Here is a 15,790-nt window from a genome sequence, read left to right as displayed (position 1 = left end):
ATGAGAAGGTGAGACAATCAGTGCCAACAATACAACAATAACTTCTGTATTGTATAGTACAATAGTACCCAGGCCTTCCAGTTTCCTTCATTTAACAATGTTTATGATTATTTAAGCCAAAAATACATGATATTTGCTTAAATATGCATATTTTTGAGTAATAACAGGCCATAGTCAACCATGAAACATTCATTCATTCATTCATTCATTCATTTTCTACCGCTTTTCCTCTCGAGGGTGTGCTGGAGCCTATCCCAGCTGTCTTCAGGTGAGAGGCGGGGTACACCCTGGACTGGTGGCCAGCCAATCACAGGGCACATATAGACAAACAACCATTCACACTCACATTCATACCTATGGACAATTTGGAGTGGCCAATTAACCTAGCATGTTTTTGGAATGTGGGAGGAAACCGGAGTACCCGGAGAAAACCCACGCATGCATGGGGAGAACATGCAAACTCCACACAGAGATGGCCAAGGGTGGAATTGAACCCTGGTCTCCTAGCTGTGAGGTCTGCGTGCTAACCACTCGTCCGCCGTGCAGCCCTAACCATGAAACAGGGATGATTAATTATTTTTTTTGGAAAAACGTGATATAGGGATAAGGGATAAGCGCACAGTGATATTACTGAACCTAATTTTGCAAAACTTGTTTGTTTTCACGCTGCGCGGTGGTCGAGTGGTTAGCGCACAGACTCACAGCTAGGATACCTGGGTTCGATCCCACCCTCAGCCATCTCTTTGCATGTTCTCCCCGTGGGTTTTCTCTGGGTACTCCGGTTTCCTCCCCCATTCCAAAAACATGCTAGGTTAATTGGCCACTCCAATTTGTCCAAATTGTCCAAATCCTGTGATTGGCTGGCCACCAGTCCAGGGTGTACCCCGCCTCTCAACCGAAGACAGTTGGGATGAATGAATGAATGTTTGGTTTCATAATATATTTCTCACAACTTTAAAAAAGGACATTTTTTTCTTTAATATTTAAACTCTGTAACTACAATGACATTATTTTTTCTCATACTGTTACAGTATAAGTGTATTCTTGGAAAATGTGAACTCTTTTCTCATTAGAATATGACTTCTTTTTCATACTATTAAGACTTTTGGTCAGCTGGTCCGGAACCCAAAACGTGGAGGCAGGAAGCGGAACAAAAATAGTTTTTATACAATTAAAAGTACAAAATAGCTGCTGAGGCTCTAATCACAATGGTCAAAACACTACGACTAAAAACACTGCAGCAAAAGACGGTACAGGCAAGATGCAAGGCAATATAAAAAAAACACTGCTGACCTTGGCAATTAGCATAGCTGTGAGCAGGGCTTAAGTAGCCAATGGGATGATTAGATACAGGTATGTGCCGGAGTGGCCCGCCTGCTGCTGGACAGGATGAGGATGCACTGCAAGGAAAGAGCAGCAGGCGGCAGCAGAACAACAACACACAATCATGACAACGTTATTCATTCATTCATTTTCTACCGCTTATTCTCACGAGAGTCGCGGGGTGTGCTGGAGCCTATCCCAGCTGTCTTGGGGCGAGAGGTGGGGTACACCCTGGATTGCTGGCCAGCCAATCACAGGGCACATATAGACAAACAACCATTCCCACTCACATTCATACCTATGGACAATTTGGAGTGGCCAATTAACCTAGCATGTTTTTGGAATGTGGGAGGAAACCAGAGGACCTGGAGAAAAGCCATGCATGCACGGGGTGAACATGCAAACTCCACACAGAGATGCCAGAGAGGGAATCAAACCCAGGTCTCCTAGTAGTGTGGCCTGTGCACTAACCACTCGCACAGCCGCAAATTTTCCAAAAATGCAACTTAAAAAAAATCTTTCATATTTGAAATGACATTATTTTACTATCCCGTTCAATTTTTTTCTGCTTATCCGGTTCCGAGTCACAGGGGCAGCAGTCTCAGTAGGAAAAACCCAGACTTCCGGGTCACCGGCCACCTCTTCCAGCTCCACGGGAAGGACTGCTGTAAGCCATAATCCCAACTGCATGTCTTAAATCAGCCCAGGTGTTTTCTCTTGGCTTAGCAAGCACGGACACCTTCTCAGGGAGGTGTCTGGGAGGCATCCGATCTAAATGCCCGGGGCACCTCAACTTGCTCCTCTTGGCTCTACTCTGAGGTCCTCCTGGATGACCGAGCTCCTCCTATCTCTTACAGTCCAGCCAGTTTATGGAGGAAACTCATTTCAGCCGCTTGTATCCGGGATGTTGTTCTTTTAGTCACGACCCAAAGTTCATGGCCATCGGTGAGGTTGGGAAACTAGATCAACCTCATGCTCCAACTGACATTCATCCATTCACCTTCCACCGCTTCCAACCGCTGGGTTGCAGGAGCAGCCGCCTAAGCAGGGAAGCTCAAACTTCCTTCTCCCGGGCCACTTCGTCCGGCTCCTCCTGGCGGATTCTGAGGCGTTCCCAGCCCAGCTGAGAGACAGTTTCGCCAACGTGTTCTGTGTCTTCCCTGAGGCCTTCTACCGGTTGGGTGTGCCCTGATCACCTCCTCAAGGAGGTGACCGGGAGGCATTCTGACCTCATGCCCAATCTAGCTCATCTGGCTCCTTCACTGCAGAGGAGCAGCGGTTCATCTGTAAGGGAGATACTCTGTACCCGCAATGTGGTCCTTTCGGTCACTACCCAAAGGTCATGGCCAGGTGAGGGTAGGAAGGTAGATGGACCGGTCGATGGAGAGATTTGCCTTTCCTTCAGCTCTCTCTTCACCTCGACGCAACGATGGAGAATTTCCATGACTGCAGATGCCACACCAATCGTCCTGTTGCTCATCATCATATAAAGATATTATTACATTACCACTTTTACTGTTACTGCATTTTATCTGACTGCTGTACACGCTCCTGCATTACCTTTTACATATGGAAGATGAAATAGGTAACACTTCTGAGTTTTATTGAAAATAAAAGAGATTACAAATAACAGCAACCAAAAAGGGAGTGCAACTGTACTTGTTATATAAAAGCATACTTGTTATATAAATCTGTACTTATATAAAGCCTGGCAAAGGAGAGCCGACGGTGAGGGCAAAAGAGTAAGAAACTACTTTCTTAACCCTATTAACCCCGATTAGCGTCCCAGTCTCTGAAGCAAACTGATTAAGTTCAAATTACTCGGCTCTATTTTTGACTCCTTATCTGCAAACTAATCATACATGTGTAAAACCACGTAAACGCGATAAACGGTGTACTCACCTTTAACTCAGATGACAAGTGATGGCATGGACTTCACAAGTTTAACTTAACTGTAGGAAGAAGTTGAAGGAGAAGCAATACAACTCACCAATAACTTGGATGCCGACTACTGGAGCCATTTTTCCCACTTCCAGAATTACCATCATCATCACAGGTTTTCTGTTTGGCGTCACACAAAAAAGCCAACGAAAAAACTAATTTCAACACCTTCAATTCAAAATTGTATGACCTTAAATTGCAAATGTTGATGAAAAGGAAATAAAATTGACAATCCGTAGTATTTTTGTTACCTGTACAAATGTATTGATATTCTTGCTCATTTTCAGGTTTTAAGTGTACAGTAATTGCTACAATCGTGATCGCATATAAAATTACCTTTCTAAAATGTATAAATAACAAAAGCATTACTGAAGTTATATATTAATGCATTATAAACTACAACCATTAAAACAGAAGCTTTCATTTTCAACATCGGATTTGACAGTATTACAATGTTCATGTTACAATGTACAACGCTACTCTCTAACACCTTCACCACAAGTCAGACAATGTGTATCACGTGGAAAGATGCCGCTTCCGTCTTTCCAAAATCTGACAGTTCAGCTCCTGTTTTCCTCGTAATTACACACGTCAAAAATAGAAACACAACACTTTGGTTTTTTGCTCCCGTTGTTCACGAGTTCAAACTTTTTCTTTGTACACATCAGGCCCATCTCTCGCAAATATTGTTCACAAATATGTCTACAACAATGAATTTCCGCAAAGTAGGATTCCTTATTGATAGATGGAATACTTTTATAAATCTGTTAAATCATTAGAGCCCTCAAGACATGGAATAGCACCCCTATAGTCACCTTTACCCCCGTATTACCCAATATAGAAGATATAAGAGGAGGAAATAAGACATATAAGGCATAAATAACACTTGTGCTTGTGTGTGTTGTAAATATGTTCCGGTGCGACAGACAGGAAGTGACATCTGGAGTTCAGAGGTCAGGTTTAGCTTGCTTACGACCACAACAGTAGTCCCTGTTGGTATTATTGCACCTGTTGTGAGATAATTCAATTCTGCAGTAACAGCCAGTTATGCCGCCATCGAGTCGGACACCGAGTGATCAGGATGGAATACATAACCACGTCTTTGAAGGCCTTGTATTTGTATTTTATTTCATTTTTAGGCTCAGAAATGTGCCAAAATGTGCATATCATATTTAACCACAAAACAGCAAGATTTATTAATATATATTTTTATAGAGCGAAGCCACGAAATTGGCAGAAAAAGTGAGCAGCCTGTACCGAGGTAATAGGTAGCATATCAAAATGGAGACTAGACAGCATGATTATCGCAGAGGTTTGCCTGAGGCTGGCCACAATAAAAGGCCACTCCAAAAAATCTTTAGTAACTGTATTGTATATCTAGAAAAAGAGTTAATCTCATGAAAAACAGGAGCAAAAACAAAAGTGTTGCATTTGTATATTTTTCGAGTTCGATTGAATATAGCACAAAAGAGGTTTCTTTATCTTAGAACTTTTTATCTTGTATACAATATAGAACATATAGATCTTAGTATCTCTTTAAATGGTTATATATCATTTATGATATTGCAATGACTTGATGCAGTGGCACAGTTTGTTCTCCATGGAAGTCGGGGGAAATAGCTTTCAGAAAAATGGGCCAAAGTGGATTGAGAGAAATAAATGAATAAATTTGGCTTTTTTTCTGGAGTATAAATTGGATCAAAGGTCATGCAGTCCTCCTCGTTTCCTTGTAGGGCAAGAATCATCAGCAAAAATTGGTCCTATGAACACAAAGTGCCTGACTTCTCAGAGATATAGCTAAAGTGGTCCCATCCAGACAAAACAAACAAAAAAAAAGCGGTGTCCAAATTGTGCCTTTTTTTTTTTAACTGTACACACACGTGGTTTGTTAGCAGCACAAGTTTGGTGTTGGACTTTGGCTGGAGCTTTTTCACTGATGACAGCAAAGAAGTGGCGCATATGCAGAAGGTCTCTTATTGATGGCGACACACGCGACTCCTCCTCTTTAGTTGTCAATGCAAAGGAAAAGGATGGAAAAAGTATGGCTGGCTTTAGCAAGTGAAGTCCTCGAACACCCCGTGGTGTCCAGCGTGATGATGGTGACGGTGATGGTGGTGGTTGGGGAGCATCGTGTTGGCATACGCCCCCTCTGGGTGACTCCGTGTTATGGCATTGGGCTCCTGTTGGAAGCACAGAACACTGTTCTTAATTTGTTCCAAAATATTAGATGAAACGTATGAAAACGGAAGCAATCTCTCACATAGGATGGAATGTAAATCTGTTCCAAAACAAAAAATACATTTGTAGAGAATATTTCTAGTTTTACATGGAGAAAATAATAAAAAATTACAAATACATGGAACTCATAGTAGTTGGTGTGGACTTCCTGCACATCATGGCGAGATCAAATACAGACAGCCTGCAACTTGTAGGGATTTTATGGAACAATACAAGCACTACTGGAAGGATTCTTCTGAAATGTCCCTCAGATGTCTTAATGGTCTCTACGTTTTCAAAACCGGTCCCCTTGATGCCCTCCTTAAGATTGGCGAAAAGAAACAAAAGTCACCCGGAACCAAGGTCAGGTGAATAGGGAGGTTGTTCCAGCATGGTGGTGTTCTTCTCGGCAAAGAACCGCCGGATACAAAAACATATTGAAGCAGCCGCAACTTTTGTCTCCTCTTGCGCACTGAGCAAAGCAAACACTGTAGGATATCTCTGTAGGCATGCTGATTGATCATCTGAATGATAACACAATTTCCTAATCCTTTTTTTGCCCAAAGCTCATACAGCACACCCAGTCCTGTTACTTTTCCAGACACACTTGGTATCCTACTGTATATGTTTCCCCTTCCACTGTTTATCCCCTTCTTCTTTCAGCTCATTATTATTCCCAAATGTTGGTGCTAGGTGTGAATGCTAACGTGAGGTTACGTCTGTGTTGAGTGCACATCGTATTTATTTGATGTCAAGTTAATTCATGCTATCACACAATCACATAATTCCAATACAATACACTCATATGTGACTTTACTCATCTGTATACACCAGTCATTATTTTGCACTATGACCCATTTACCATTGCACTAAAATTAATATATCTGCAATATATCTGCTCCTGCATATGCTCCTGTGCAATACTATGTGTATATTTTGGATATCTTGGATATATCTTGTAAAATTGTCTTTTTTACTCTACTTTTATATACTTTTTTAACTTGACTACTGCACTGAAAGGAGAAGCTCTCCAATCTCGTTGTACATCTTGTATAATGACAATAAAGGCCATTCCATTCCATGCCATTCCATAACAACACAAAAAAACGATGGGATCATCTTCTCTCTGGAAAAGACACTCCAAAGTCGTACCAATGTTGAGTCTGTGAAGGCTGTGTTTTGCTGGTCATTCTTCCCTTTCAAAGCGTCAGTCTTCACTTTTTTATCAGGTTTTGTATCCATCAATCCATCCATCTATTTTACTCCGCTTATCCGGGTCGCGGGGCCATCAGTCTCAGTAGGGAATCCCAGACTTCCCGGTCCCCGGCTACCTTTTCCAGTATCACCGGGAGGACACCAAGTTGTTCCCAGGCCAGCTGTGAGACATAATCCTTTCAGCGTGTCCTAGGTCTGCCCCGGGGCCCTCTCCTGACTGGGCATGCCCGGAACACCTCACCAGCGAGGCATCTAGGAGGCACCACCAACTGGTTCCTCTTGATGTGAGCCCCTTCCGAATCTCTTAGGATGAGTCCAGCTACCCTACAGAGGAAACTAATTTTACCCGCAATCTCGTACTGTTGGTCCCGACCCAAAGCTCATGACCATAGGTGAGGATGGGAACATAGATCGACCGGCAAATTGAGAGCTTTGCCTTCCGGACCAGCTCTCTTTTCACTACGACGGCCCGGTACAGCGACCAGATTACTGCCAACGCTGCGCCGATCCGCCTATCGACCTCACGCTCCAACCTTCCCTCACTCGTGAACAAGACCCAAAGATAACGACCTCATTCCCAACCCAGAGGATGCAATCCACCTTTTCCGACAGACAACCATGGCCTCTGATTTGGAGACCATTTTTGTGTTTTATACACAACACAAATGAATAGCATTACATTAGGTTTTTACCATTTTCTCAAGTTAAACCTTCATGGTTTATGGTCATGGTAGGACAAATGAATGGAGAATCTTGAAAGTTAAATTCTGAGGAATACCCAATCTGCCCAAAAAGAAAACAAATATATTTACTTTGATAACCCTATAGAAAATGATGCTGTATAGAAGTTCATTGTACTCAACATTTCCAGGTCAACTTTTTTTGATTAGACAATTAGACTAGAAATTGCACATTTTCCGAAATTTTACAAAAGTTTATGTGTGAGGTGGCACCCCTAAATGTCAATGGATTTCCTCAAAACTTTGCAAAAGACATTTTTATGTTCATTAGAAAAAAATGGAATGCCAGCCAAATTGATATTATGAAATAAAAATGTCCCATTCAAATTTGATGCACCCTAATGTACACCATAACTTTGTAATGTATTTAATGTACATGTGACATCATCATTTGTGTTTTTAACGTTTAACTTTTTAACTCAATGCACTCACGTACCGCCTGGTACTAATAATTAGTATTCTAGGATCTAGGATTCCAACTTGTGGGAACAGTTTGGGGTAGGGTTCAAGTTACATTCTCACATCCAAAAGAAAGGACTTCTTTATTCTGTGGGAAAGCGGCTTCAGGAACAGATGTATTTGATGATGAGTGGGGAACAAAACAACTGTGGGTGTCATCCCACAGGAAAGGGGCGACACAGGCGGTGAACCACTGCTGAAGATCAAACCGCAACTGAACAGACCAAGCAAGTTAAATGTATCCAGGCCGATGTGGTCACAAGGAACACGACACAAAAGGACATGCTGGAAGCTTATTGTTTGGAACAGGAAATGGGCAGCGTGATAACCACTGTCAAAATGTGAGTGATGACTGGTGAAATAACAAAAACAAATATATGGAATTAATAATAAAAACAGATGAAGGTACACTCCTGATCAAAATCAAGGATGTTCATCAGCTGATTAAAACTCAAACCAAAAAAGGACTCAGTAATGAGTAGCTGCGCCATTCTTGCTAATCAACTAAAAAAAATCCAAAAATGGCTGTGGGCATGCTTGATGCCAGTGGTTCCAGGATGCTGCTCGGAACGTTGCTCCATGTGGTGAAGATGGCTTCATGGAGGGCATCCACTGTCTGGAACTGATGAACATTTTTGTAAACCTCCCTTGCCCTTGTCCTGTTGAAAAAGTCAGTCATTACCACAAAGACCAGGGCCTTCAGTCATGAGGGATGCCTCCAGGGGCGCCATTTGACACCCCTGCACAACCTGAAGCTCCATTGTTCCAGATCATGATGTCGCCCTCTTCCACTGTGCTGTGTGGAAAACATCTCAGGTGGGATCTGCTTGTCATGGAATTAACGTTGGAAGCCATCACGACCGCGCAGAATAAATTTTTTCCTCATCTCATTTGTCATGCTTGGTGCTCTCGTGTTTCATTTGGGCGGAATATAGTCCCGAGTCTTGGTGGACACAATCCTCTGGCTCAGGGACGGTGATATTTTTGGGGTCTTCCACTTGATTCTTTTGTTCCATACGGTGTAACGGTGGAATGTGAGAAGCCTTGCTAATGTAGCTCAGCAATCTGACCGAGTTCAAAGACAGAAAGCTTTTTCTTGGCCATCAAGAGATCTTGACCTCCATCATTGTGTCCATCCTCATCTCCTCTATCACCATCTGGTACGCTGCTGCCACTGCTAAGGACAAAGGCAGGCTGCAGGATCTGTACGCCTCCAGGACCCTGAGGCGTGCAGAAAGGATTGTGGCCGATCCCTCTCACCCCGGACATAGACTCTTCAAGACGCTCCCCTCTGGCAGGAGGCTGCGGTCCATCAGGATCAATACCTCACGCCACAAGAACAGTTTCTTCTCGTCTGCTGTCAGCTTCATCAACAAGGCCCGGAACCCCCCCTGACAGTCTTCACACCCCAACCCCGCCTCATCCTGCCACTTTGACACTTTCATTATATGCGTTACATTAACACTCAGTTTGGACTCTTAGGAAAAACAATCAGACTGCACTTCCGGAATAACAAACAAAAAACAGACTGTGTACATATATTTATACTGTATATTCTGTATATTTTGTATTTTTCATTCTTTTTTAATAGATGTGTCTGCACCTACTTCACCAAAACAAATTCCTAGTATGTGTTTGATCATACCTGGCAATAAACAAATACATTTTCTGATTTCTGATTTGACAGTGTGAACACCTGATATAAAATTCTATTGAATTTTTCCAAGAGTTTGGGTTTCATCAGCTAATGAACAACCTATTTCACTTTAATGCTTGACATTTTAGCTAATATGTAAAGGTTAATAAGGAGGTTAGTCAATATGCGACATACGTAGCCACTGCATTTGAGACGTATGATCTTTGGATTCAAGTGGGACCAAAACATTTGCACATCTGACTAAAGTTGAGCAACAAACAAACCCAACATCCCGGCAATAAAAGTTCTCATAAACTAAGCACATTGATTTGAAAAAATACAAGTTAGTGTTTTCCTAAATATCCCCTTGTGATTTCTTAATAGAATTATAATGCTGCAGGGAAACTCTTCGTGTTTGTGAGGAAGTGCAATAGTTGTGAATGTGCTGTACCTCTGTTTCCATCTCCTCTAGACCCACTGTCGCGACAGTACTGGCCTGCGGTGGCTGCTTGCTCTTCTTTTCCTCCTTTTGCGGCCTCAGTAGACGTTGTAATCGTTGCTTGATGACCTGTTTACAACCAGAGATGGCGAGATGAATACAAACACAGCAATTTGTGTTATCCTCAAATTGGTGTGCAAGACAGTCATCAATAAGTCAAAATGAGATGATAAATGAGATGATAACACATACACCCTACTTATAAACATTAATTTACACACATAAACATAAGACTCTTACCATTGGCTGAGGCCATATTGGCATGGGTCTTTCCAATCTCCATGCAATTCCCATGTGTTATTGCAATAAATGCTAGGAAGCGCTCTGTTTCTGAAACGTGTCACTGCAAGTACTCTTACTACTTACAATGCGGCTAACATAACAGTCTTACAACTCAGTGGTCTGGGGTCTGCTACGACCCCGTAATCAGGCAGCATGACATTAGTCAGAATGCACGATAAATGACAGTCAGTCAGAAGGGAATTTGGGGTGACATTTGTTCCCGGCATGCTGAATTGAGGCCAAAATAAGGTCAAAAAAGGGCTTCCCATGTTTAATCGGATTGCTAGTGGCTTTTTATCTTGCTGATTCTTGGCCTGCAGAGGGGGGGCCATTGCCAGCATTCACTAACCCCAAGTTCAACTCAGACAGCATGCGATTTAATGCTTCATGTAGTCCGGGTGACAGATTCATGTCAGATTCATCAAGGGTGATCATGGTGTCAATATATTCAGGTCTCAAAAATGAGTGACCGATCTGTCAAGTAGGGGAAAAAAACACAATGACAGAGAAATCGCAGTACCTCGTAGATATAGTCAAGTATTTCTAAGATAGTCAGGATACTGGCTCCAATGAAAAGCCCCATCTGTCCACCAATGTCACCTAAAAACAAACAAAAAAGACATTTCAAAAATTCTCAAACATGCTTACAAATGGTGTTTTCATCTCTTTCTTAATAAATATACTTATATATACAGTGGTACCTCGGTTTTTGTAATTTACTCCAAAAGAAAAACTAAGTCGTACGAAAAACCAATCAATATTTTCCCATAAAAATTCATGTAAATCCACTGAATCTGTTCTAGAAACCTGGATGCCATCTTTGTACTTTGTAATGATTTCTCTGTTGAATTCAGTCATGTTTCTCACCTTCTTTATCACATTGCTGCCACTCACAAGTTTCTTTGGCGCATTGGTGGCTTATGTAGCAGTCGCAGTAATGTGAGTTAGTTCTAGAATTCAATTGTGTTTCTCACCTCAATAACCCAAAATGGAGCCAAAGAAAGCATTTCGATAAAGGAAGTTCAATTCAAGAAAGAGCTCATTGCATAATAGCAAGGTGGTGATCTTGCTGCCACATGGTGTCTTTGGCAACAATCACATCTTTAATGAAGGTAAAGTAACCTTAAATGTTCATTTATCCCTTTTATATTTATTTAGTAATCATATATATGCATTTAAAATCAATTCATAAACTATAAGTGTAAAACTATAAAAACATGTTTTGTGTTAACATTTTTGAGGCTCCATCTCTGTGTGGAGTTTGCATGTTCTCCCCATGCATGCGTGGATTTTGTATGGGGACTCTGGTTTCCTCCCACATTCCAAATACAACATGCATGTTAGGCTAATTGGCCACTCTAAATTGAATGTGAGTGTGAATGGTTGTTTGTCTATATGTGTCCTGTGATTGGCTGGCCACCAGTCCAGGCTGTACCCCGACTCTTGGCTGAAGACAGCTGGTATAGACTCCATCATACCCCCGCAACATAGACCCCATGCGGCATAGAAAATGGATGGATGGATTTTCGAGACTTATGCCGTATTAGGTGGCAAAGAATTACAGAGTCAGTCGCTGATGACATCATAGGCAGGCAACAGAGCTGCCGTCCCGTTCATGTTACCATGTATTAGCAGGCTAATAAGCTACTGGGAAGGACGTTTTATGATAAAAATACATTAAGAACACAGTTGGACTCACAACAAGCTGTGCAACACAAAGGATGCTAACCAGAACATATACACAAAACATGGCAACATTTTCAACATTAACCAAAAAACATGCTAACCAGGGTGTATGCTAACCAAGGTTCCACTCTCTCTATATATATGTATATATATACAGCATATGTATTATTATATGTATGTACAATATACAATTCATACCTAATAAACCCGCAACATCGTAGGCTTTCTTTTGCTCTATTGTTTCATAGTTTAGAGCCTCAAAGAAGATGTCCAGGACCAGGAAGTTGTCCCTACAAATGAAGTTAAGAGTATTTAAAAAAAAATGCAGACATTAAAATCATGTTATCCACTGAACATTTGCAAAACTCATATCAAATATGAAATAATGCATGCAATGACATACCTAAAGACCATGTATGTACCGTTATGTGTATTGCAATAAATGTTGCAATAAGTACTGTACTGTACTATACTGCTGTGCTACTGATGTTGTGTGGATGCGGTCATGGGCCTGAGGTCCAAGTTAATGTAAGTCAGTTTGATTTTCCTCTTGAAAGGGCCTACCGGATGTAGTCTTCTGACTTGGCGTATTTCCTGGAGAGATAGCGAGCCGAGCCCTTGCTGGGGATTTTGACCATGGAGAGCTCTTTACCGTAACGGGTGAGATTACAGGGCGTCTCACATGGACAGGTGTCCCCGCTGGTCTTTTGGAGCTGTGCTGCAATAGATCAGAAACAACTCCTAATCTTAAAACAGCAGGGTCCGGTCTCAGATCAGAAGAAACATCCAAAATTTCAGTTGTGAAAAGATGTCAGGAAGGTTTGGGTTCTAACCAACCACCAACGTTTTTAGTTGGAAACTCTGGCTAAACAAATAAAGCCAATAAATGGATATATAGTTTGCTATTTAGTGATTTTGTAGAAAAAAAACTTTTTAAGTAGTTAAAATAATGCACAAAAATAATGAATGAATGGTTCTAAGTTATTTTCCTTTGCAGGGGACTGACATTTTTTCACCATAGACAGGAAGTAGCTACAGTAATCCCTCGCCACTTAGCACTTTCAATTTCGAGGATCCACTCTTGTCACGTCGAATGAATGAATGAATAAATCATGCAGTTTCATGCTTGAATACCGCCCATTATTAGTCATTTTCAAGCATTAACATGACTGAATGAGCTAAAATCCAAATGTAAGGCATTCAGAAGATGCACTCAAAGCTTCTGCAATGATGTGTAGTATTCCACACTGGTCACTAGGTGTCAGTAATGTTACTGTAATGTCGACGAAACACACAGGTTTTATTGCAGATTTGAATTATCTTTCAACAGGCACATTAATCTCTAACATGGGCTACTGTTGTGGTCGTTACGCACGGCAAGCTAAAACTCAACACTGATATCCTGTCCGACCCGACTTCCCAAGCACTGGAACACATTTACAGCAATGAAAGTTTTATTTCCTCTTATTGTGTCTGCTATATTAATAATAAATAATATGGGGTAATATAGGGTTCTATTTCTATTTTCCATTTGGAGTCGCCATGTGGCTTACGTTACACGTAACAGTCCACCTGGTATTATTGTATCTGTAAAATTGTCATGCAATCTGCTATTATTATTTATTATTTTATATTTATATTTAAATATTTAAAAAATAATAAAATATTATAATAATTACAATAAATTTAAAATAATAATTATTATATTATGATGTAAAATATGCAAATATAACAATAATATTATATATAATTAATATAATAATTAGCATTAATATAATAATTATAATAATCATAATAGTTCTAATAATAATTATAATAATCTAATAATAATAATAATAATTATTATTATTATTATTATGTGCTTGTGTCCCTTTTTTCAGGAGCACTTTGTAAACAACAGACCATGTCAAAAAACGAAATTGATAAAACCATCAAAAGGTTGGCTCAGGCCATGATGCCAGGTTGTATGTTGAGTTTAAATGAAATACTTTGGAATGATTGGGCGGGCCGTATTCAATGGAAAGATTGGGCGGGCCGTATTCAAACACTTGGCGGGCCGGATGTGGCCCCTGGGCCGTAGTTTGCCCACCCCTGGGCTAGCGCATTTGTTTGAATGCATTTTGTTCATGCTTAACGTCTGTATCTTACTAAGATGCTTTATTCTGTACGATCAGTTTTGAAAATAAAGCCTCTGAAAAGGAAGTCAACTGATGTCTCGACCTGTTATCTGTTTCCTGTGCTAGCAAGTAGAGACCAAGTGTTAGCGTGTTAGCAAACACAAAATAGTGGTGCAGTGGTGGGTTCCAATATTTCAGAAGCACTGAAGTTGTGGGATCCAGAGGATGCAAGATAAAAATGGTCAAAAAGGTAATTTACACTGACCTCATCCGCCTCCTCTCTTCTTATTCTCAAAGTTTTGTGTCTAGACAAAATCAGGTGTGGGAGCAGTAATGAAAATTTAATAATTTATGTCTGTTAGATATTTATACCCAGGAGAACAAAGGCATATATTTTTAGTGTGATTTGGGGCATGAAGACTCTTACAATATGAGCTTAGCAGTTTCATGAAGTATGCATATATCAGATAATTCTATTCAGGAGTGTGACCCTTATGAATATAATCCATTCTTGGAAGACATATCTAAGATATTCTAAATATGGTTTAAATTTAATAAAAAGTGAGACAGAAAAGACATCTAATTAGAAGGCACGTGTGTCGGTCATAATGATAAAAATATCTATTATATTGCAACATTCATGCCACTGAATGTGCAGTACTATTGTTCAGTCCTAATTCAAATATGAGGAGGGGCACAGAAATGGAAAATAGGTTTAATTTGAAGAGTTCAACAATAGAGGTCATCTCACTCTGAGGTGACAAAATCACAATGAGGAACTCAACCCTATCTCTGGTAGTGTGTATTACATTTCAAGAGAATCCTTGTGTGCCGTGTATTCACCATCCGGGATGGCCACCATTTTCCACATCCTCTGCTAATGCTCATTTTTAGTAGATATTATTAATATTATTACACATTTAAATTCAGTCTAATATGGCCACACGGTGGACGTGTGGTTAGCATGTAGGCCACACAGTCATGAGATCGGGTGTCTCTGTGTGGAGTTTGCATGTTCTCCCTGTGCGTGCGTGGGTTTTCTCCAGGTACTCCGGTTTCCTCCCAGATTGCAATTTTGATGAAATGTTGAATGACGATTGCCGTGTTTTTTCATTTGTATATTTCATGAAGGAAAGGTGCATTGAGGCAAATCCTGAATAATAATCCTTTCTGAATGTTCCTAAATAGGCTACTCACAAACATTTATGGTAATGGTAATGGTAAAGGTTTTATTTCATTTGAACATGCATCAGATTACAATTGAGTGCATCACATAATCAGTTCACAGTTCCACATGTCCAAAAGGAGTAGGAAGAAGCAAAGCTTATTAAATCCTACCCCTCCATCTGGTACTTTTACAATCAGTAACTGTTACATTTGTCACTTCCTGCTTTCCATAATACAGTTTAAGGTTTTTTTGTTTTTTTTTTTAATAATGCACCTCGTACCGAAGTACGAATTTAGAAATTAAAGGCAGTATCACAAATAAACAAATCTCATTTTGAGCTGACACAATGAACAATAACATATTTGTGTCAGTGTGAGAGGTCTCACTCGCTCAAATTTTGTATTTGCTGAATGTTTGTGTGGCGAGTTTATGAGCTAATATGCTAATAATAAAGAAAAATAGTAATGCAAAAATATGCTTGATGACTGTACTATTTAAATAATGGCC

The 15,790-nt window shown here is 40.5% G+C and overlaps 1 protein-coding gene across 1 annotated transcript in view; it reads right to left on the bottom strand.

Annotated features, from left to right (window-relative positions):
• Positions 1-2,888: 2,888 nt before the first annotated feature.
• asic4a (acid-sensing (proton-gated) ion channel family member 4a) overlaps positions 2,889-15,790 on the bottom strand; it is a 144,112-nt gene continuing 131,210 nt past the window's right edge. The window contains exons 6-10 of the mRNA XM_058083063.2: positions 12,563-12,716; positions 12,197-12,288; positions 10,833-10,912; positions 9,983-10,099; positions 2,889-5,444 (exon numbers count right to left, since the gene is read on the bottom strand). Coding sequence (XP_057939046.1) covers positions 5,316-5,444; positions 9,983-10,099; positions 10,833-10,912; positions 12,197-12,288; positions 12,563-12,716 — 572 coding nt within the window. The 3' untranslated portion in view covers positions 2,889-5,315. The remainder of the gene's footprint in view (positions 5,445-9,982; positions 10,100-10,832; positions 10,913-12,196; positions 12,289-12,562; positions 12,717-15,790) is intronic.

The sequence above is a fragment of the Doryrhamphus excisus genome, linkage group LG12 (genome assembly GCF_037039965.1).
Source record: "Doryrhamphus excisus strain RoL-2023G ecotype Guam linkage group LG12, RoL_Dexc_Guam_v1.1, whole genome shotgun sequence".
Taxonomy (NCBI): domain Eukaryota; kingdom Metazoa; phylum Chordata; class Actinopteri; order Syngnathiformes; family Syngnathidae; genus Doryrhamphus; species Doryrhamphus excisus.
The sequence above is the reverse complement of the archived record's forward strand: the minus strand, read 5'-3'. Positions and strand labels throughout refer to the sequence as shown.